General features: G+C 42.5%; 1 protein-coding gene across 17 annotated transcripts in view; it reads left to right on the top strand.

Moving 5' to 3' along the window:
• ALMS1 (ALMS1, centrosome and basal body associated protein) overlaps positions 1-18,312 on the top strand; it is a 52,148-nt gene extending 33,836 nt beyond the window's left edge. For 9 of the 17 annotated variants that reach the window (XM_040700107.2, XM_040700106.2, XM_025149803.3 and 6 more), the window contains 8 exons: positions 2,754-3,928; positions 7,304-7,406; positions 8,623-8,877; positions 9,934-10,178; positions 10,772-10,955; positions 11,151-11,214; positions 13,862-13,961; positions 17,413-18,312. In XM_040700107.2, the coding sequence (XP_040556041.1) occupies positions 2,754-3,928; positions 7,304-7,406; positions 8,623-8,877; positions 9,934-10,178; positions 10,772-10,955; positions 11,151-11,214; positions 13,862-13,961; positions 17,413-17,457 (2,171 nt within the window). In that variant the 3' untranslated portion in view covers positions 17,458-18,312. Of the gene's footprint in view, positions 1-2,753; positions 3,929-5,508; positions 5,594-7,303; positions 7,407-8,622; positions 8,878-9,933; positions 10,179-10,771; positions 10,956-11,150; positions 11,215-13,861; positions 13,962-17,412 lie in introns of those variants that run through there. The other 8 variants (XM_040700105.2, XM_040700101.2, XM_015286053.4 and 5 more) reach the window with 5 other exon arrangements.
• The last annotated feature ends 4,933 nt before the right edge of the window (positions 18,313-23,245 follow it).

Below are 23,245 nucleotides of genomic sequence, written 5' to 3'. Positions count from 1 at the left end.
TAGCTTTTCTAACATACATGCAAAATAAATAAGAGCAAAAAAAGCTACATTTTAGGATCTATGATTTTTGGTCTTATGCTGGTGCTCTGTGAAGTGCGAAGTATGGAAAGGATGCACATGTAGAAAACAACAGAAATTCCTTGGTGAATAAAAACTCATGGAGTGAATCCGAATATTGGATAGGAGTTTTGTTCACAGATACTTTGTGACATCACAAGATAGCAGCATATCTCTGTAACAATTGTATTTAACTCAGTTTTAATTGGATTTGACTATCTCTTTCTTCCTTTCCTCCATTAACCTTGTTGGATGGTGCTCCCGAGGGATGAAGGTCAGTTAATATTCTAGCAGACTACTTTAAGGCAATCTTGCATTGTTGGAACGCTGACAAAATGAAATTACACTGAGCTAAATGATGATTTTTTTTTTGTGGTGTCTCATGATAGTAACTAAAATTAATCCTGATGGACACTCCTTTTGTCCTAAGTCTCATCCAGTGGTTTTTGATTTTTTTGCCATGTGTGAGTTGGGATGAGGGTTTTTTTGTTGAGTTTGTGAATTGTGTCTTCTTCCTGGACAGAAGGAACAGGAAAAAGAAAATTGCATATTCGTTGCCATCTCTCTTAGATAAAGCTGTGAGTTATAAGGGAAGGTGCTTATTGTGCACAGTCCAGTACTTACAGCAGTTCTTGCTAAATTAAACAGTGAGCAAATTGCTAGAAGGTAGTATAATTGTGGCTGTTAATGATGGATGGGAGTAGAACAGTATGAAAGACATAATGGATTCTGAATGACATAGTTCTTAACCTTATGGGTAAAGTCACAAACAGTATTTCTGGGGTGCCCAAAAACAGAAGATGAATCTTTTGGGTCATAGTGGTAGAACTGGAGGAAGACTGTGTGGATAGAAGGGAGCTTTCCAAATGAGATTCTGCAGCAGGAAAGAAAATACTGTGTTGAAATAGCAATAAAAGGGTACTGTCTGTCTGAACAGCCTGGATAAAAATGAGAGGGGAACACAATTGTTAATATAAAATTAATGGTGTTTTTTTTTTTTGTAGCAGTGATAGTCTCAAGACACAGGTAAATAAAAGCACTGTAAGTAGAAATGGTCTTTTGTTAAAACAGTACAGCTGGAAGCTTCAGAAGGCTTTCTGAAGGAGAACTGGCATTTTTAAAATCTTCAGACTCTTTCAACTATATTTTTAGCAGGTCTAATAAAAGATTACCTCTACCCACAGTGCTTGTCTAGAGCTTAAATTTATGCAAGTTATGTGTTTGTTTTTTAAAAACGTTTCTCTGTATGAACTTAGTTTTATTTTTTGGATGTTTGCATTCCTTCTATTTTGTTGTTAAGACTACGGAAATAGCAGAAAAATCTGCATCATATTCCCAGATCTAACAGTCAAGAGGATGTGGATAAATGTTCCTGCTTGGGCATATGAAAGTTGACTTTGTATGCAAAGATAAATTCCTCTAATTTCAAAGTTAATGAGATTGGGTCTGGCCATGCTATTGTCCACATAGAATTGGGGTTTTGTAAAACCAGAGCCTGTGACTCTCAGTAAGGCGTTGGTGGTGTTTCTCAGAGGGACAGGGAGAAGCTCAGCTGTGGGACACTTACTGACTCAGTGGCAAAGCTTGCTTAAAATAAAAGACCTGGGTTCCAGTTCAGTGTTTTTGCTACAATTGCAGGAGGAGTAAAACAAGAAAAGACTGCTGAAAACAACAACCAAACGTTTGGGGATAGGAGGGGGGGAGGTAGAAATGGCAGTGAGGGGAAAAAGTAATTTGGGTGAGATTTATGCCAGTAATGGAGCTTGACATGCATTTACTGACAGCTCACTATTATCTAATCACTGGCGTTGCCATTAGTAAATGGACTATTCCATTTTGTATTAACTTTTAAATTTAAATTAAAGCTATTAGTACTTCATAATGCACCTTTAAACTGTGTGCATGGCTAAAATGGCATGAAATAACATTGCAGGAAGCAGAGGGACTTGAGAAGTTATTCTGGCACTAGCAACTATTGTTCCTACTTTCCTTTTGGATCATTATACAACTCAGTCCATTGTACTAAGGACATAACATGAAGCATTTTTTCTTTTATTAAAATATCATGGCTTTTACAGTTTATAGCAAATGGCTTTAAAATTGGCTTGGAGTACTTTTCTGCTAGTATGTACTGCATGCATGCCTAATGTATATCTTTTAAAATGGATTTATTATTAGATTTCTGCATGTAGTCCTCTATAATTTCAGGTAGCAGCATATTCTGGGGAGGGAATTCACCACTACTTGGAGGTATAACGTGTTAACTGAGCTTGAAAGCAAAGCAGAGCTAGGTCTTGGTATCCTATCAGAGAAGGTATCCTTCTTGGTATCCTTCCAGAGCTGTAGAGGAGGTGGTATTGGTTTTCTCATATGTTGTGTTTCTCTGAATTACTTAAGAAATAATGCTTAAGCGTAGCCTTTGGCAACACTTGTACATCCTGGGCATTTATGTGAAAGGCACGCTGAGTCGTGGTTGCCTTTCTTGAATTTCCATGAATATAAATAATGACTCTGGCCAAATTTTGATCTGGATGAATACATTCAGTATTCTCTTGGATTCCTTATAGCAAATGATAGAGTAGTTAGTTTTGAGAATGGGAGTGTTAGGGTGAAAATGACCCTGTTTAAGAATTGCTGTTTGCTTCTTGTTTCCCTGTAGAGGACCAATATTAAAGGGTTTTCTTCTCTTCTTGAAGGCAGTCATCGTTTAAAGTCGGTGAACGCCACTCACTCAGTCTTCAAGTCCGCACAGTTCTACCTCCATCATCCAGTGCCCACGTGTGAGAACTACCTCTTGTCCAACAGTGAGCTCTCAGAGGACTCTTCTGGTGTGGGACACACTGGAATTTCCTCCAGCACTGTCATTCAGAATCGGAAGAAGGCACATCGACATAGACGTGTTTTCTCTGCCCACCATAAGAAAGATGGCGAACGTGAGTTCTTCCCGCTCACTGCAGAGGCAGATTATAGCAAGAATGAGGATCTAAACGTTGATACATCTTTGAATAATGAAACCCCAGGAGAGGAGTTGCTTCAGCGGGGCAGAAGAGAAGCAGACCAAATGGCAGCTTGTAGCCAAATGAGCAACCTTCGTGAGAATGTGGTTAAAGACCTGCCTCTGAGACAGAGAACCCACTCTGCTGGTAGCTTAGATGAACTCTGGGTTAAGTTTTTGGAGCGCCAGAAGAGGTACCAGCAGCATCATTTTCGGCGTAACGGTGAGCTGACCCTTGTTGAACGCCTCGATCGATTGGCCAGGGTCCTTCAGAACCCCATTAGGTATACACTGATACCAGCAAAATCAGAAAGGAGTGCTTCTGAAAACACAAGTGAGGTGAAAGAGCAGGAGAAAATAAGACTGCCGGAGAAGAGCATGGCTGAAAGTACCTTGGGGCCTCATGCAGCACGTGTTAAAGAGAGACCACGTATCAACTGTCGCGAAAGAAGCTTTGTTGAGCTTAGGAAAGATAGGTCAGGAGAGAAAGTTACCTGCCACACAAATGAAATTTCAGAGCACCGGCAGTATTTGGACACTTGTAGTGACACTTGCTCAGAGACAAGGCTTAGTAAAGATCTCTGCACCACAATCAGTTCCACCATCTCAGAATCAGATGCGGTAACACAAACAGACATAGAAACTACGACTCAGACTGAGGTGAGCAGTTCTGTTTCCACCATCGACACTGCCAGACTGGTCAGGGCTTTTGGACACAGAAGGGTGCAGGTGTCACCAAGACTTTCCCAGCTTTATCATACCATCCACCAGCAGAAAAGCCGCTCTGAAAAGTGGGACGAGGAAAGCAGCGGAGTGAGGGATGTAGAACATCCAAAGGTTGCTTCTGAGAGACACAGGAAACAGAAAGAGACCCAGGTATGTGTACTAAAAGACAGCTTTGACACATCTTCACAACTGCTCTTAAACTGTAAATTTACAGTAATAAGGTTTGTTGTTTAGAGAATCACTTAAAATTTCCCATAAAATGTTGTTTGTATGGTAGAATCATAGAATCACCAAGGTTAGAAAAGACCTCTAAGGTCATCCAGTCCAACCGTCCACCTATCACCAATATTTCCCACTAAAACATTTGGCAGTTTAGGCACATCAAAAGAAAGCCTTTGCCCTGAGCTGAGCATTCTAGACAAAAGCTCTGCCATAAAATTATTTCAGAGCTGAGGGATGAAGACTTTGGTTGGGTTTTTCCATGGCCTCTTAGAGGAAATGATTATTATTCTCCTGAAAGGGAGCCTTCATAAAATCATAGAATGGCCTGGGTTGAAAAGGACCACAATAATCATCTGGTTTCAATCCCCTGCTATGTGCAGGGTCACCAACCACCAGCCCAGGCTGCCCAGAGCCACATCCAGCCTGGCCTTGAATGCCTCCAGGAGTGGGGCATCCACAACCTCCTTGGGCAACCTGTTCCAGTGTGTCATCACCCTCTGAGTGAAAAACTTCCTCCTAATATCCAACCTAAACCTCCCCTGTCTCAGTTTAAAACCATTCCCCCTTGTCCTATCACTATCCACCCTTGTAAGCAGCTGTCCCCCCTCCTGTTTATATGCTCCCTTGGTATGGATTTAGTGATTGTAGTAAGAAATAAATGTTGGTGTTCTGTGAAGGGTGTTAATGCTGAAAGTAGGAAATAGCTTTCTTCTCATTTTGGCAGAAGAAAATGATGGTGCCATTGTTAGTAATGGATTTCACTGAGAGAAGTTAGTATTTCTATATACTAACAGCTAAAACTCGTGTGAAGTTATTGAATCTGAGGGAAAACAGGATTTTTCAAGGCTAAGAATTGTTTCAAAGATGATTTTATTCCATTGTGCGTGTTAAGGCTAATCATTCAGTGTCTGTTTGGACCTTAAAAGCAGCCTCTAGCCTTTGGCTGCTAAAATCACCCATGAGATAACAGGTTCCAGTCATTCTTAAATGAGAATTAAAGCTCACTGTTCCCAGTCCTTGAGGTTGCATTGAGCCCATATGGCTTTTAGAAAGCAGTATCTTCTATCATGCCTGGAGTCGTTCATGACCAGGCTGGATATGGCTCTGGGCAGCCTGGTCTGGTGGTTGGTGACCCTGTACATAGCAGGGGGTTGGAACCAGATGATGATTGTGGTCCTTTCCAACCCAGGCCATTCTATGATTCCGTGATCTGATGATGTGGTGTATAAAGAGATGTGACCCACGTCAAGTAAGGATGAGACAAAATCAGTGGCAAAACACAAGCTTTGTTTTAACATCCAAGTGTAGGTAGATTCAGTGATACACTGCAGAAATCAAGGTAATTTTTAGTTTCACGTATCTGTGGTTCAGATAAGTTATTTATAGCAGAAGCCCTATTCCCAGAGTCACTACTGTACAAATCTTTCAGACAAGTGCTCAGGTTTTTTGGGAGCCTATTGTCAGTTCTGCTTCTGGCAAACTCGACTGCAGCTTTTTTTTATTTATAGATGCTGAACCCATCCCAGAAGGTTTTTCTCTCTTCCAGTTTCTGTTTATTTCTAAAGCAGTCTTCGAGCTGCCATCTGGTAGCAGGTACAAAGCTAAAGGTTGTGCTATATAACTGCTGAAGGGCTTTGAAAGCACTGCACTGAGTTTTCTAGCCCAAATAGCAACATGCACGTCAGTATTCAGTACCAAATTGCTGCTTATATTTATTCCTGCAGGCTGATATGCATGTGCATGTAAATGGGTTATCTCATTTTTAACTTTATAGTGTCTTCCCCTTTTGAGTGCACATTGAAAGCTGTTCTCTGAGAGGAGATGCATATCTCCTACGTCTGTCTGGTGTGCTCTATCAGAGCTCTAATAGTTTTATGAAACCAGAAAACAGCTCTTGTCAGTGTGTGTGAGAGTAAAAATTACCTCCTTTAAACGTTGAAACTGCGTGTTGCATTGAAGTGGTGATAGCAGAGGATCAATAAAAAGGTAATTAAAAAGCCTCTGTTCATTTCCATTGTGGCTGGCGCTATGAGTTACTAATAGGATACTAATTGCTAGGAGCAAGCAAAAAAAAAAAAATAGGGAAATCTGTTTCATAATTAAAAATGAAATTCAGCAGAGTTGCAGGGATTTGGTCTGTGCCGCACCGCTGGGCTTGAAGCCTGGGGAAACTCTATCAGTTAATTGCTGTTAATAAAGCATTAACGTTCTCTGTGCTTCATATAAATGAAGAAGCTCGTAGACCAGATGCATTACATTGCAGAGTGCAATCCATTTGAAATGTCTGTAAAATTACAGTGTCATAAAGTGGAAGTTATTTATTACAACAAAATCCTGCTTCTTACTGTCTTCATGGCTGGAATCATAGAATGGCCTGGGTTGAAAAGGACCACAATGATCATCTGGTTCCAACCCCTCTGCTATGTGCAGGGTCGCCAACCCAACCACCAAACCAGGCTGCCCAGAGCCACATCCAGCCTGGCCTTGAATGCCTCCAGGGATGGGGCATCCACAACCTCCTTGGGCAACCTGTTCAGTGCGTCACCACCCTCTAAGTGGAAAAACTTCCTCTTAAAGCTCCTGGAACTCCTGTTTGTGTGAATGTTGAAGACATGAACCTAGCATTTTGCCTAAATGTTGCTCTTACAGTGAGCCCCTTGCCTCTTGTTTTTCTTGGGCTCAGTTTTCTCTGCCTGGAGAATAGGGTGTACTGAGGATTATAAGGGTGAGAGAACTTTTTGTGCTTCAAAAGGATTTGGCTCTTTCACTCCAGTGTTGCAGAACTGGAGTTCACGGTGAATTTGCAAAGCAACGTGTTACTTTTCCAAGACAGCTTGTCCCTGCAGCAGTCCCACAACCTTTAAAGGCTTTTGGTTTGGGAGAGTGGGAATATAAGATTCAGTTCAGATGGTTTTTCCTCCCTCTTCCCCCAGCAGAAATACTTTGCACTTTGTGATCTGTCCTGAAAGTGCAGCCAATAGATCTTGCTGTAGCAAAGGGGTTGTCTTCATATGCCACACTTATCCTTGAGCTTTGGATGAGAGAACTGGAGGATGCCCAGCCCTGTACAGAGTGTGATCACAAGCAAGCTCTTGCCTACAGGGACTGTGCACTCTTCTTACTGGAACAGGATACTGGAAGTATATTGGTGCATGAGGATGAAATGAAGGCTGACTGTTATGTGCTACGGCAAATAAAGAGTGATGACTAACTTTCTTGTTGTTTAAACCCCACGTTCTGGTCATTTCAGTTATGTTTTCAGGAGTTTGCTCTCTTGCATGTTTGTTCTTCCTTCCCCTCTAGAAGGCATTGGATCCGGCTTTGACAAGCAGTGGTTCCTGGGGACCAAGCTCAGCTCTCAGTAACAAGCGACGTGCACGGATGTTAAACAAAGGTATCCAAGCAGGTGAGTTGTTGGGTTCCAAACTCACAGTCTGTGCGTTGGCTTCTTTTTGTCTCTTTGGAAACCATTTGCCAACATCTGGTGTAGGTTTCCTGTGGTGGGGATGAGCATGCAGCATTCTTCAAATTCACTTCAAATACTTTAGAGAAAGATGTTATGTTCTAATTAAAACGAGCCCTTTCTTGGCCTGCTTCACTAGTAGCCAGCTTTCTCTTTCACTTAGTATGCTTTGTTAACCTAAACTTATCCATTTAAATTGTAAAGGTGGAATAACTGTATTTTTTTTTATATTGTTTTCTCTGCAAGACATCTGTTGCTCACAGAATGTATTTTGTGGGCATATGCTATTTCAGAAGGCTCACAACTGCAGCATTTCATATTCCTCTTAGTATTATTTTGGATGTTATATCCTATTTAAAATACAAGCTCATCTTGATCTGGTGCAGTTTTCATTCAAGTCCAGTAAAAGCTGCAGTTCTCTTGGCCTGAACGTAAAGCTGTATTTATTCCTGCTGCTGTGTCTTTCAGCAATAGGTTGGAAGTTGGTTTTTCAGATCTCTGCTGAGGTCCCCAGCACCCCTATATATATTTATATATCTCCTGATATCCAACCTAAACTTACCCTGGTGCAACTTAAGGCCATTTCCCCTCATCCTGTCACCAGTGAGAAGAGACCAACCCCCCTCTCACTGTAAGCACCTTTCAGATACTGGAAGAGAGCAGTAAGGTCTCCCCTCAGCCTCCTCTTCCCCAGACTAAACAGCCCCAGTTCCTTCAGTCTCTCCTCATAGGACATATTCTTCAGGCCCTTCACAAGCCTTGTTGCCCTTCTTTGGACCTGTTCCAGCACCTCAACGTCCTTTCTGTACTGAGGTGCCCAAAACTGAACACAGTACTTGAGGTGAGGCCTCACCAATGCTGAGTACAGGGGCAGGATGACTTCCCTAGACCTGCTCACCACACCATTCCTGATCCAAGCCAGGATGCCATTGGCCTTCTTGGCCACCTGGGCACACTGCTGGCTCATGTTCAGCCGACTGTCTCCATCAGTACACCAAGGTCCCTTTCCATCAGTCAGCTTACCAGCCACTCCTCCCCAAGCCTGTAGGATTGCCTGGGGTTGTTGTAACCAAAATGCAGGACCTGACACTAGGCCCTATTTAAACTCATACTGTTAACCTTGGTCCAAGGTTACTTACTGCTTCATTTTGAACTGCAGGAGACTTGGAGATTGTGAATGGTGCAACTAAGAAAAACACTCGAGATGTTGGTGTGACTTTTCCTACCCCAAGATCTATCCAGCCAAATCAACGGCCGCGGGATCCCTGGCATCGTGTCGATGGTATTTTTGGAGAGTCAGATGGTATGGTCACAGATCACCAGGCAGCAGGAAGCAAGGGTAAGCAGAAGGGACAGCCAGGCAATTTTTTCATGGAGAAAAGGACAAAAAGGAGCAGACTGCATTTACCACAAGGTCAGTCAAAAATATACTTTCTACAGAGTAGAAAAGCTCTACGTCTTAACAGCAGTCCTCAAGATGTGTGAGGAGGATTAGCTAGAGCACAAATTAGTCTCTGTCAGTTTTTATTCTGTTTTTAATGAGTGGATTTTAAACAGAGAAGTTCGCTATGCCAAGCGAACTTTCTGACAGTCTATTATGATGCCATTTTCAACCAAGCTGTTAGAAGTAACATCACCAATAAAGGTGACAAAAAAGCAGTGAAGAAGGCAAGGAAAGATGAATAAGATAGGAATTATGGAGATGCTTAGTTTTGATTTTCAAAGCATAGAAGGTTCTGTTAAGATCTGAGTAACTAGATGCTGTAATTTGTATGTAGTGCTTCAACTGGACGTGTGTCCCTCTTCCAACTAGAAATGTGGGGTTTTTTTGGGCTGATGGAGCAGTTTCTTGTTTTTTAATATTTCCTGTCAGTCTTCACAGTGCCATGATGAAATGTTTAAAAATATTTTCCTTAGTCATCATCACTGTTGTAGGGACAAATGATTCTCTGTCATACTGGTTTAATTTAGAATATCTACTCAGGGTACTAGCTGATGTATTATAATCCCATTATATATGTTAACTGTGAGCAACTGAATTCTTGTATACATACTTAACATTTACAAGATGTACACTATTTGCTCTTCAGAAATATCTATAAAAAGCCATAAGGTTTAGGACAGCACATAGGCTCCTTAAAAACATGTAGTTGCAGATAAGTAAACTATGCCTTTTAAAAAGAGAGGAGTATGCATATAGGAAGCTATTTTGTGCGTTTCCTAAAGGGTTATTTCACAGAGGCTTGCTGACTAACTGACACTTAGCAGAGGAATTCTTTGGAACCACCAAAGGTGTCTGACACCAAGTCACACTGAAATCAGTGTAATAACTGAAGTGAGTATTTATTGCAGTGTTAGGCATGGACTGTGCTAGCTGAGATCTTGGGCATGAAGGGCTATAGATGAGGATGGAAAAGGGGCATATGTATTGTTTGCATATCTTCATTGTCTTCTGTGGTCTCTTCAACAGGGATTTCATGGTTTGTCCAAGCAGAGGATTTGAAGTTTGAATCTAGGAAAGAAAACCGTTCCAATTCCATCCCTGGTCCTGGTTCATCTTGGTTTGAGCCCTTCACCACCACAAAGCCCTGGAGAGAGCCTCTGAGAGAGAAGAACTTTCAAGAGCAGCAGTACAGCAAAGTGACTCAGTCTGCAGTTCCAGAAAGAGATGCTGAGACCAGACCCACCCGGCCAACTGTGAAGCTTACGTTGCAGGTAAAGGCATGCTGGGATCTCTGTGGCTTCAGCACTAATGCTGAATCTCGTGGAAGCACTTCTTATTCCTCTTCTTTCTTCTTTTTCCTGACTACTTTGTATTTACTAGAACCCAACCAAAGAGAGGTCGTCAGCCTCGTTTGCTTGTGGCAATCTGGCTTTGCACAGTATAATGATCTGTGTGAATTGAGCTATGTGGAGGGGAGTGTAGGAGAAGTAATGTCAAGTCATTCTTGCTTCCATGCAGAAATAATAGTATGATGTACATAGTGTGTGGTTAAAATGGGCTTTAACTCATGCAGTGCGAGCAGTGTATGCATGATATTATCTATGTACATATATGGTGTACACTGTAGATCAAATCAAATGTCACCACTATACATCTGTATTTGTCCACAGATATTTAGTGTACATAAATATTTTTGTAACAATTATCCATAACAAGTGAAATTAAATTGGTAGTTTCTATTTAGGTGCACTTCTGAGCTTCCTCTGAATTCGTTTGCATGTATTCCTGTTCTCCTGTTGTGATTATTCCAATTGTAGGGAGTCTGTCTGGCCACTTCAGATTTTGTTTTGTCATCCCATCTTAGGAGGCTCTTGCAGTGCATCGCCCTGATTTCATCTCCCGCTCTGGGGAGCGTGTGAAGCACCTGAAGCTTGTAATGGAGGAGAGAAGAATACAGAGTGCACTGCAGTCTGAACAAGAAGAGCTTTTTAATCCTCCAGAGAAAAGGAAGGGTTACAGGAATGCGAGTCACGTGCTGCCTGGCAGAGGTACCTCTGTGTTTCTTCTCCTGCTGTTCTATAGGAATTAATTTATTTCCCCATTCTAAGGGATGTGTGTATTTTTAATAACAGTGTTACGTTTATGCTGTCTATAAAAATCCAGAAGTCCATAAAAGAATGAGGTTGATGCAGCAGTATTCTTTGTGGTAAGCAGATTTGCCCACTGTTTTCTTATCCATTTAGGTCATCTGATTAAAGAAAAGAGAAGAGCAATTCCAAAGAGTGAAATGGTTCAAAGATCTAAACGGTAAGGTTGAGTAAATGAGTAGGAAAGAAGGATGAATTGCATCTGGGGAAGAAAAGAGGGTGGGGGGACAGCTGGGGAGTAACTCAGCTTTTACAGTGCAAGAAATAGGCACTTTATCAGAGTCAGAAAACAACTATTAATAAAACCCTAGAAGTTAAACTTCTTTGAAATATTTTTTTTTTAATAACCTGAGTATTCTGTTGCAGTCTGTGGTCCAAACACTACAACTTTCCAAGTACTGGATCCCAAAAGGAGATGAAATGTAGGGTGCTGGCCACTGGAGTGTGTAGTTTTAAATGTGGTGATGGGATAAGCAGCAGTAGTAGTGTGTTTGGTTAAGGAGAGAGATGAGGAAATAAGTTTCTCCCAGGGTGGTGAAATGCTGGACCCAGGGATCCACAGAAGTGGGAAAATCTCAGTCCTTGGAAATAGAGGTTGACAGGATGAGGCCTGAGCAACTCAATCTAGACTTGAAGTTAGTCCTGTTTTGAGCAGGAGATTGGACTAAATGACCTCCAGAGGTCCTTTCCAACCTAAAAGACACAGTGATTCTACAAACTGTCCATTGGAATACACAATACATAAAATAAGCCCTGTTTTGTATGTGCTAGGAGAAAAAAAGGTGTTTTATTTGAATAGCCTTTGACATTTAACAGTATTTTTAGAGCATTGTTGGAGAGGTGACAGAAGTGGTAAATATGCCAGCTCCCTCAGGAGCACACCTCCATGTTTTAGTTGAAATGGAAGGGTTTGGATTCAGGTCACTTGGACCTTGTGGTCGATGTGTCTGAACTCAACTGTTTTCAGGAAGTCTGATTTCATAATACCCCAAATCAGCAGGATTTCTATGGAGACTGATTCAGGCAGTCACACTTGGTGGCTTTTTTTTTGTTCTTACTGCTGTCATACTCCAGCTCTCAGTTGGATCTGAGAAGTAATTTATTCCGTACCATTCTTCTGAAATCCCTACCTGTAATGAGTACAGAAGCTTTTGCTTTTTCTCTGCATGGGTATAAATGGAATTTCTCATGGTAAATTAGCTAGAGCTAAAGAAAACAATTTTCAATGAATTGACCCATAATGCCAACTTGTCTGCTTCTTGCTTTAAATATCTTTATGGTGGGATGAATCAGTGAGTGGTGAACCTTGATCTTTCACTGAGGGGAGTCCTGGGATGGTGAAAGCTTTTAGAGAAGGGTGATATATTAGTAAAGTAAAACTCCAAATACCCATTCCCCCCTCCAGTAGCACTTACATAGACCTGTCACCCTCTGCTGCCCTACAGAAAGATGTCAGAGATGGAAAATAAGCATCCAAATGGGATTTACTTCATGTTTTCTGATCAATATTTGGATTTGATTCCTCGCTTTCTCGATTCTGCATATTTAGTTGTGTTGTCTGACACCTTCCTTTTAGTTTGTTTTCCTGCTAGCTTCTATTCTGTCCTCTGAAACATGGAAGTGACACTCAAGTCATACTGCCTAAATAGCTGCTCAGTGCCAACTGACACGTTTGCCTCCATCACTGTTCGTGCCAGTCTGAAAAACTACATATTTTTCTGCTGGAGTTGGGACCAACACAGCTGTCAAAGATACCCCTCCTCTCTCCTGGATGGTGGGCTCATTTCATTTGCAGTGCTCAAAATGGAATGTGTGAAGGCACTTTCAGATAATAAGAGTTGAAGGCACAGATGTGTTTAAAATATTCAAAGTGAGCAGTAATTATGGAAAGTTGTTAGCATATTGACGTAAGAATGAAGCAGGCTCTCAGTGGATACCTTAGAAGTACTGTAACAAGGTCTTTCTTTTTCCTTCTCCTATTGGCTGATTATCAAGTCATTATTCTGTAAGGGGAGTGTTGGAGTATCTATCTTTAAGAATAATGAGACTGGAATATTTGAACGTGGTTCAGATCCACCTCCAATAGACTGTAATCTTTTTTTTGAAGCTTTTTGGTCCTTGGCAACCACTGTCATGAATTGAGCCCTGTGATCTTAAAGGAAGATTTTAGGGAGGCAATGTCAGCACTGCAATTCCATTATAGCTCTCAGGTCCCTCCTTTAGGTGGCAGCATGTGAAAACAGCCTAGAGTAGCACTCTGACTCTGCTATGAGCACCAGCCACCTTTATTTTGATTCCAGAGCATCCCTTGGTGTTTGTCTCTGCTGTGGGAGTAGTTCAGCAGGGAAGAAGATAAAGCATTGACTTAGACAAGGCAGATAAGATGCCCTAACAACTTAATTCAAGTTACACTTGTCACAGAGATGTTGCTATTAATGGATAAGTGTGCTACTCAGTCTGTATACCCTCACAGCAATGAGGCTATTCTGCACTGATATTAAAACTACCTTTTGCAGCTGAGTGATCAGATCAGCTGTATGGTCATTCCAGTGTTATAAATACTGCTTTTAGGAGGGTGCTACTTGTAAGAGAGGGATGATAGTGGAATTTCTGGTATCCCAACTGCTGTATATTCCACATTTTCCATATGTGTGACACTGGTAAACCCCCCAAATAAGTTTTCCTTTGATGTGGCTGACCAGTAGCCTTTAACAGAATGTGAAGGAAAAAAGGAGGAAGGTGTTTTTTCTATCAGTAATTTCCTTCCTTCCAAGTCACTGTTTCTGTCTGTTTGTATTTACACCAAGGATCTATGAGCAGCTGCCAGAGGTGCAGAAGAAGCGAGAGGAAGAAAAAAGAAAATCAGAGTACAACTCATACCGCCTGAAAGCACAGCTGTACAAAATGGTAGGTATTCTGGTCAGGCATTCATATTCAAACATGTTAGAATACTTTTTTTTTGCCTTGAGGTGATCAGCATTATAGCAATATCATGGTATTTGCACACTCCTACATGTGTGTAGGGAAAAATAACAAGGAAGCATGGTCCCAAGTAGGAGGCACACAGAAGAGGCCATGTGCAGTGTTGTGATGGCAGAACAAGGGAGGCTGTGGAGCATATTTAATGGTATTCCATAGAGAGCTCTTTGAGTTGAAGGCTGCTGTTTAACTCGTGGGCACTCTTGCTGTAGATGGCTTTAGCCTGCAGTATTCATAGTGAACTTTGCAGCCATGCTTAATACAGCCTGGAGCTGTCATTCTTAATTTGTCTCCAGTGAAGAATTGGCAGTCCTGATGGTGATTTGTTAGCTCTGGGAGCTGTGGATTTCACCATGAAGCATTTGTTTGGCTGATAGCTTAGTGCTGCTGTGCTGGCACTGATGGGCCTTGGATAAGCTGTGGCTGGCAAGCTGCGGAAGAAGCTGTTATCTCAGTGTGGGTGTGACTGCCTTTCAACCACAAACACTCAACCAGCAGGTCGTTTTCCTGTGCTAGAATCTCACCATACAGCCAACAACAGCCCAGAAGTGAGGTGAGGGCTCCAGGATTTTGGTGAGAAGGAATCAGTGGGGCTGATTTTGCTGGGTTGCTGTAGGGCTTTGCTGAATCCTGTTTTGTTCTGCCATAGTGGTGACTTCCCTGCTGGGAGCTGCTTCTGTTCCAGCCAACAGCTGCTGTTAACACTTCCTCCTTGGCTGTCCAAGTTGTTTAAGAAGTGCTTTGTGTCTGTCTGTTAAGCTCAGGTTTTATTCGTGGCAGAAAGACTGTCCTGGATTAACCACAATGAGAAGGAAGGAAGAAACTTCTGTCCCTATCACCTCCCATATGTGCACTTTATTATCTGATTTGTTGCACAGAAATATGGAATTACACACAGTGAACGATGTGATAAATATCCTGATAAAACAGAAGAGGTCCATTAGTCCCTTTTGTGAAATGCATCTCTGGCTGACCGGTGTTTTGATTTTTGAGCAGCTTTAGGCATTCACATGCTTTGTTTTCTCTCAAGACAATAAAATCTGAAAGATGAGAAACACAGTGTTGAAAGCACTGAAGCTCAAACCTGACATCTTGCTAACATATACCATAAAAAAATAGCCTTCTGCAAAGCTCAGGAAGCAGGCAATAAACTGCATTATAGACTTCACTTGTTTAAGGACATGCATTCAATTTGAGAACTCGTTTCTTTTTCTTCTGGATCTTCAGCTTACCCTTCAGTTCTTAGCACTGCAACTGTTCCTTGGCTGAGTAGTCCTACCAGAGCTGGAATAAGTTATTTGTTAGGAACTGCAGTAACTGGGTTTTTAAAAGCAAGAGCTTGTAATGAGATGTGTTATCTGGGGTACCTTCCTAATTGGGCTGTGAGTTCTTACAACTAGAATTACCTCAATTTCATGCTATATTTTTTCAGGGCATGCTCAGAACATATTTTTTCCCCTAGTCTGAGAATCTCAGATCCCAGTATGCTATGGCCTGAAGGCTAATGAGTGCAGGCAGTTGTTGACTCAACTATGTAGCTGGAAGAAGGCACGAAATCATATAATAAGTTTTGTGTACAAGTGTGGTGTTGATTGGAAGAGGGATGGTATTGGTGACTCCCAGGTCAGTGCTCAGTGGTGTAGCCTGTCCCTAAGGATACTGTTGTCCTTCTGTCCTTGGGTTTTGATGGACAAGCACTGGATGGCTTGATTGGGGAACGATGTATTCATGCCACAGCCACTCCAGGTCTGGGTGCAGCTCAGGAGGTTAACCATAAATATTAATGTAGGGAGCAGGAACAAAACAGCTGGGAACATGGGGCTGTCTTAGACTGTTGCACAAGTTTTTGCTCAGTTACTGAGTGCTTACTCTTTCCTCCCAGCACCTGTGGCTGCACTCTTTGCTACTATGATGACGTGTTCATACATCCTACATTCATTACATAATGGCCATGATATAATGTGGTTCAGGGGCATTGTCACTGATGATAAAAGAGCAGGCATGTAAGAAGTAAAGCCAGGTGTGCACCCCATGGATTGCAGTCTAGCTGGCTCTGAGGATGGGATTAGCTAGCAGTACCAGGTGCATGCTGTTTCTGCAGGTCATCCAGAGCTCACAGGTTAAGGATGTGTAACATTTGGGAGAGGAAGAGGTGAATTAAACATCTACACACACTCATCTGTATGGATGTGGACAAATATTTGCTAAAGAATCACATGCCAATGAAATCCTCACACCAGTATTTAGAGGTACAGTTAAACCTGTTGATACTTTGAAAGGGAAACATGCACAGCAATTGCTCAAGGAGAAAACAAAGCTTTGTGTTTCCAGTGTGAGCAACAACTGCTGTTATGTGGGACACACTGCTCCCTGGAGGCAGCGTATCTCTTTCCATTCTCAACTCCATTGAGAATTTCTTTTTAGCAGAAACAGTTTTTTTCCTCTTTGTGTGAATGGGCCGTTTCCTTTAGAGTATATGTAAGATAGGGACCACAAGGTGTCACTGCCTCAAAAGAAAAGCATGTGTTTCTAGAGGTATAAGACTGAATTGCACTTGGTTGCTGCACTGTGGTATTTTTTGAGTGTTTGTTTTTCGTCCCCTTGGCTACATTTGCTCTCTTAGAAGCACCATGTTAGGGTTCTGCTTTGTCGTGTAGCTGCTTCCTGGAAGTAGAGCAAAGAGGGTAGATAGCATCTAATTGCTAGCTGAGTTTGCTGATTAGATTGCAGAATGGTCTGAGAGCTGAAAGGAATGCTCAAAGGCTTCATGGTGTGGTCCTGGGGACAGATTCCACGCTGACCTATGTCAGTGGCTTTGCTTTCTATATGTATGAATACATTTGTATATATACTGTGTTAGCATGTATACTCTGTATACCCTGTGTATATAGTTTATACATACATGCTGTGTACTGCCAGGGAAGAACAATCAGCATTAGCAGTGCTTCTCTAGGAGTGCTCTAACATCTCATGTGATTATGACCAAGGAGCATTGAGATATCTTCAATAAACTGATGGTTTTTCTTTCTTGAGTGTGTCTACTGGTTCTAGGAGGTATAAACTTCTGGTGTTTGCAGCACTAAAGGGCAAAGTTCTATGGTGTAATGTTCATCAGCTAATGTCAAGGTGCTTTCCAGCACTTCAGGCTTGTTTCTGACCACTTCCACAGCAGTCAGCACAGGGATGACCCTGTGTTTTCCATACTGCTGAGTGGGAAACAGCAGGGCTGCTTTAGCTGTCTGAAGATGTGCAAAGAGTTGTTCCTTTGAGTTGTATTACTTGCTGATATTCTGTTCAGAACTCTTATTGGCGCTGCATTTGTGCTTGTGATTTTTAGAGGGGTAATACTGATCTGTGCCACTTTGCTTTTGTCTTTCAGAAAATCACCAACCGTGTCTTAGGGAGGAAGGTACCCTGGAACTGATAAGGATCTCCTCTTCAAATAAAGGCGTGCTGTGCTTAGCAAACTTGCAGAGAGATTGATGTGACATAGATAAGGCAGCAAATATTGTGCAACGTATGCTTTGTGGAATTCAGTTACATCTTTTTGTACTAATACAATCTTGCCATTATAAGATACTAAAGGATCAGTGATTTGATATGAATAACAGGTTTTTAAATACATTATGGCTGTGTGTAGTGGTGTTGTGCACTTCCAAAGTGAACATAGTTTTGGCAAGTATTTGGTTCATAATATATTTATAATTATGTGATTGAAATAGCAGTTATATATATAAATATTTTAAATAGCTTTTAACAGGGATTTTTATTTTTTTATTTCCTATCTTGATGTAGCAAACTTATTTGTAATATTTTGTACTGAAAAAAACCCACCCTCAAACCATAAATAAATAACAAAACCATTTGTAGCAACTGTTGTGGCAATCATGAAATGTGTCTTCGCTGTCCTTTCAGATAACACCTACAGAATCCAGGCTGCAGCCACTTCTGCTCTGCTCAGCCAAGAGCTTAAGAACTTAACGGTGCATCTCTATGACAGCTATTTAAGCTGGATGTTTTTAGTACCTGAAAGAGTGGAGGAGTCGTGACTTGGTTTACTTTTTGCTTGGTTTGCTATCTTTCTGTATGAGCCAGGAGAATCTAATCTGAGGTTTTTGTTTTTATCATGTTGGGTGTTTTTAAGGCTTGCCTGGGAGGGTAGGGTGCCCTACTCTCCCGTGAATCTACATACACTTGGATACTTGGTTATGTACTTCATGAGCATCACAGTGGCAGAAGATGAAAAATAAAGGTTGTGGTTCTAGGTGGTAGGCCTGAAGTCTCGGTTTCACTTCATTTTCCATCACGAAAGAGTTAATGTGATGTATAAACAGGAAAAGGCACGTGAGGTGCCAGGCTGCTCACCTGTGTCTGCAAACAGTGGTTTCCTATTTTTTGTACTATGCGGTTTTATGTACTTAAAATCTTAACAGCAATTTACTTTGAGGAATAACTGCAAGAGTAAACTCTGCATAAAGTGAGACACAACTGAGATCTTTTGACCCATTGTGTTCCCTACAAATCTCATAGAACTTCTTGTTTCACCAGAACTTCTTGTTTCACCCCTGGCTGAGCCATCCAGTGGTGGCCTTGGCCAGTAACCCCATCACATGAATTAAATCTTAAAATGGTGGGAAATAATGTGATTCCCTTGAAGGTCAGTACACCCCGTGAAATTACACTAGTCAAAGATTTGACATAGTATTTTTCAAGCTATGGTCTGTGCTGGTGGTGGTAGCACAGGCTGTTAAAGCAGCTGTTAAATTCTACCAGAAGGAAATCAATGTCTGAGAGTACGTCTGGTGTGCTTAGTAGAATAACATGCAAAAAACCAACCGCCACAAAACCAAATGAGTTGGAGGGGTGTGACCAGTCTGGTCTTAGAACCATGCAGTTAAAAATGTGGTACAGAAATAATAGTGTTGTACAGCTGTGACAAATGAGCTCTGAGAATGACTTGTGTCCTTACACCTTTCCAGTTTTCTAAATCTGCTTTTTTTTTTTTCTTTTAACCTATTTGCTCCTTCCCCAACCTTCTCTCTGGATGCAGTTTGGATGCAAGCTGCTTTGTCTTTGAGTGCTCATCCAGGGCAAGCTTTGTAAATTGCTGAAGCAGAAGATGCTAAAATTGCTGGTACTGAGGCTTGTCCTGTGATTCCCTGATATACATATGAATAGGCTTTTTCCCTGCTACAAGAAATGCAGTTGTGTTAGTCTTGAGAGATGCTGCCTCACTGTATGCTCGTTTAAAGCCACTTAGCTTCTTAAACACACTTTAAACTTTCAGCTGACAGGAAAGAAAACACTCTGAGGGCACTACTGCTGCCTCAGGATGTGCTTGGAAGTTGTCTTGCATTTGGATAACACAGCTGGTAGTTATTTATATGTCTGTAGTGTGCCCGTGCGTTGCTCCCTCATAAATGCATACAGCTCAATCATCGAATACAAATCAAAGAAGGGTGGAGGTGATCCAATTCAACAGGTTGGAGCACCACTCCTCGTGTGTTATGCATTGTAAAACCTTACAAAACAAAAAGCTGCTGTGAAATTAAAAAAAAATCCTGCCAAAATAATCCAGTGGTCACCCTCATTCTGTGTGGTGTTAGAGTTTTGCTGCATGCCAACTTCACTGAGAAAGAGCTGTTTCCTCATTTGTCAATAATGAGGAACCACAGTTGTACCATTTTTCCTTTGCTGGGGGAGAAGTGGTTGCTTCTGTTAAAATCTATTCAGACACACAGTACATAGGCACAGTCTTCAGATCACATTTTCTTATGCTTGGCTTGGGCTGCACAATGTGAATTCTCTTTCTGAAGTACCGGAAGGGAAATGTGCTCTTTGCTTTGCAGAAGTGAAAGCACCTGGAATTGCAGTGAAACCTGGGAGAAGCTGCCATCTCTACAAACTAAGAAAATGATGTCTACGGTGAGGTTCAAAGAGCTGAGTCTTCTCTGAGCTGAGTCTTCTGCTGAGTCCTCGGACTGCACCGTCCTCTGTCCTTCTTGTGGCTTCCTGATGGATTCTAGTGAAGATGACTCACATCCATTCCACTTTCAACTCCTTCTTGTCATCAGGTCAGATAAAGCTTGTGCTGGATGAAAGGCATCCAATGTTTACAGATCTGTGGAAAGAAGCTGTTGACAGTTGGACTCATCGGTTCCAAAATGGGAAAACTTCTTTCCAGAAACCCAGGATATCATACTTGTCTTGTGCTGATTCCAGAGTGGAGTCATCTCGTCTTAATCCGCTGCTACACAAAGACATTTAGGGTAAATTCTGAGAAGCTGTAGAAGTTCAAGAGGGCGGAACTGTGCTTTTTAGAACCTTGGAGATGTAGGCTTTGGTTCTTAATTAATCAGAAATGTTCTTTAACCAACATTTGCCATACCCACCCCATGCAACGGTTACTGTGTGGGTACCAAGTACACGTTTGAGTCTTATCAGCAGTCCCGTTATTACATCTGCTATCTGATAAACGGAGGTAAAAGCAGCATGGTTGTCTTTTGAGTTGTCTCCAGAAACTGAAAGCAGCTTTGATCTAGTACTGTCATCATTCATATTTACCACGTTCATTTCTGATTTAATGTTAACGGCTGATGTTTGGCATTGGACTGCATGTGGGTGTACCCTCACCAAACTGACCCTGGGGAGAGAGGCTGGATGTGTGCTCAGGTGGCTGAGGCAAGGAAACACTGGGGGAAGGGCTGTAGAAAGCACCCTTGTGCTTTGAAAGGTGCCTCTTTTAAAACAAGAGGCCTCTTTGCCCTCCCGAAACGCTTTCAGTTTCCCCTCTTGTCCTCGTTTTCACAAGTTCTACATTTTGTACTGTAAATGCCATCCTTATGGCCTGGTGCAAGCTGTTGGGTCCTGGACGATGCTTTCCTTCTCTGTCTGTCTACGCTATTGGTGCTAAATTTGATAGTGGTTGTGTGATCTCCTGTAGGACAACGCAGCGGAAGGACTTTGAAGAGGAAGAAACTGAAGAGAGAGATTTGCCCTGTGCACACGGGTGAGCTAGCTGCTTCCATTTGCCCGTTAAAGCATCCGGACTTATAATTCACTCGAAATGAGATTCCTAATTAAAAGGAATAGTGCTTCCTGGCTTCCTGTTCGTTAGTCCAGACCGAACTTCAGTGCGGTAAAGAAGGCTTGAATGTATGGCTTCCTTTATGCAGCATCTATTAGTTCACCAGCTGGATGGCTGTACGTGCATATAGCCTAAACTCATTGGACACGCTCATCGTGATCTTGAGGAACAGACTCATCTGAGCTGTGGTAAACAGGGAGGACTCTTTCACACAAGCGTGGTTTGAAAGTCAGACTTTTCCTAATATTTTTCTCCCTACATCAGCATATAAATGGAATTCTCTGGGCCAAATTAGACTCTGTGGGAGGGTGAACGACCTCCACATGACAAATGAATTCTGCGTTGATTAATAAGCTTCTGGAAGGCACTCAAATTCCGCGGTGATGAGGACAGTTGTATGGGGACTTGATAGGAAAGGAGGTTTTCTTCTTAAACGATCTTATTGTATTTCTGTGCCCATCTGCTGCACCCTGGTCTTGTTCTCGCTATTTTAAAGCTACTTTGAACTCATCATCTTGATGCAAGAGAATGGAGAGACTTCAACTTGTTCTCCAACTTTGCGTTGGGTCTTCTGCCCAGGTTCAGTTTGCTGTGTCCCGTGGAATCATAGTATCATAGAATGGCTTGGGTTGGAAGGGACTCCAAGGATCATCAAGTTCCAACCCCCTGCCACAGGCAGGTCCACCAACCTCCTGGTCTGGCACTAGCCCTGGTTGCCCAGAGCTCCATCCAACCTGGTCTTGAACACCTCTAGAATGGAAGATCCTTGTGCTGCTTGTTGCTGACCTCAGCCCAGCTTTGAACCAACCCCTAAGCTTGACAGCCATGACCTTCCTCTGGAGGGGGGTGTTTGCTGGGCTCTGAGACCTGCAGGACCTGGAGGAGACACGACATGCCATATATGCTCTGTGGCCTCCTGAATGCTCGTGCCCAAGGAGGTTGGTTGATGATAGTGTATAATTGTTTTAGTTGGACACGTGGAATCGGATGGAGGGAAACCTTTATTTGATCTATCGTAGGCATAGAGTTTTCTGACTGTTGTAGAGCTGCTTTACTCCATTACAGCTGTCCTTGTCCTTTGCAGGAGCATCCCTAGCAGGCTCATAGTGAAGACGTTTATATTGACCCAGCAGGGGTGGAAGACCAAGTGTGAGTGCCTGGGCAGTTCCTGTGCCCAACTCACCGTGCTGGATGCCTCGTTTCACTACGAAGAATGAATGCCAAGGAGGCAGGAAGGAACACTGAGGAGCGTTCTCTGCCTTAATTCCACGGCTGTGAGCGATCCCCCACACGTGCTGCTCTTGGCTTAGGCTGGGATACAGAAATCCCCACATGCAGCCTCAGCTGCCTGCCAGCGTGACCCAGCTGCAGTCCTGGTCGCTGCCCTGGCTTCTGTAGGCTTTTGTCAGCAGAGATATCAAGTGGTTGTGACTGTGTGCAGGGGGTAGGATGCCTGTCCCTTCACACAAAAAGGCTTTTTATGAGCAGTTCTGGATAACCCCCAGCCATTACCATCCTTAGGCTTGTGTAGGGCGAATGGGTTCTGGTGCTGGCGAGAGGCAGGGAGACTTCTGCTGAAAGAATGGGGGAATGAGGAAGAATAACACTTAACAGATATGACTTCACCATGACTATATGTTACAGCATTTCTTTGGGCAGATGCCTCATGTATGAATCACTCTGGATGTGCTTAATGTCTTTGGGAAGTGAGCGGGGCTGCCATGGGAAGCCTGAGAGTTCCAGTTGCAAAGGTTCCCTTTGGTCCCTTCCCAATCCTTCTGCCAGTCCTGGCCACAAGCTGCCCTTTTCTTAGAAAGGCACAGCTCTTGGACCTTGGTTGTGCTGCTTTCTGATGGCCGACAGCCCTGTTGTGTGCTGGAAAATCTCCTGGTTGTGTGCCCGGATGATTTAACAGCTGCTCTCACTTAGCCGGATGGGATGGCACTGCCCTCTCCTCGGGATGCTTACATGGGTTTATTCTTTGGTGTGATTTTGGGTTGGTTTTTTTCTTTCTTTGCAGTGTCTTGCTGTCCCTCCTACCCTCCCACGGAGCTTCGGTAGGAGACCACCTTCAGGCTTTAGGGATCGCTTTATGGAACTCAGCCCAGAAAGACGCTTGGGACAG

Source organism: Gallus gallus, chromosome 4, assembly GCF_016699485.2.
Source record: "Gallus gallus isolate bGalGal1 chromosome 4, bGalGal1.mat.broiler.GRCg7b, whole genome shotgun sequence".
NCBI lineage: Eukaryota > Metazoa > Chordata > Aves > Galliformes > Phasianidae > Gallus > Gallus gallus.
This window is presented reverse-complemented; position numbering and strand designations above follow the sequence as displayed.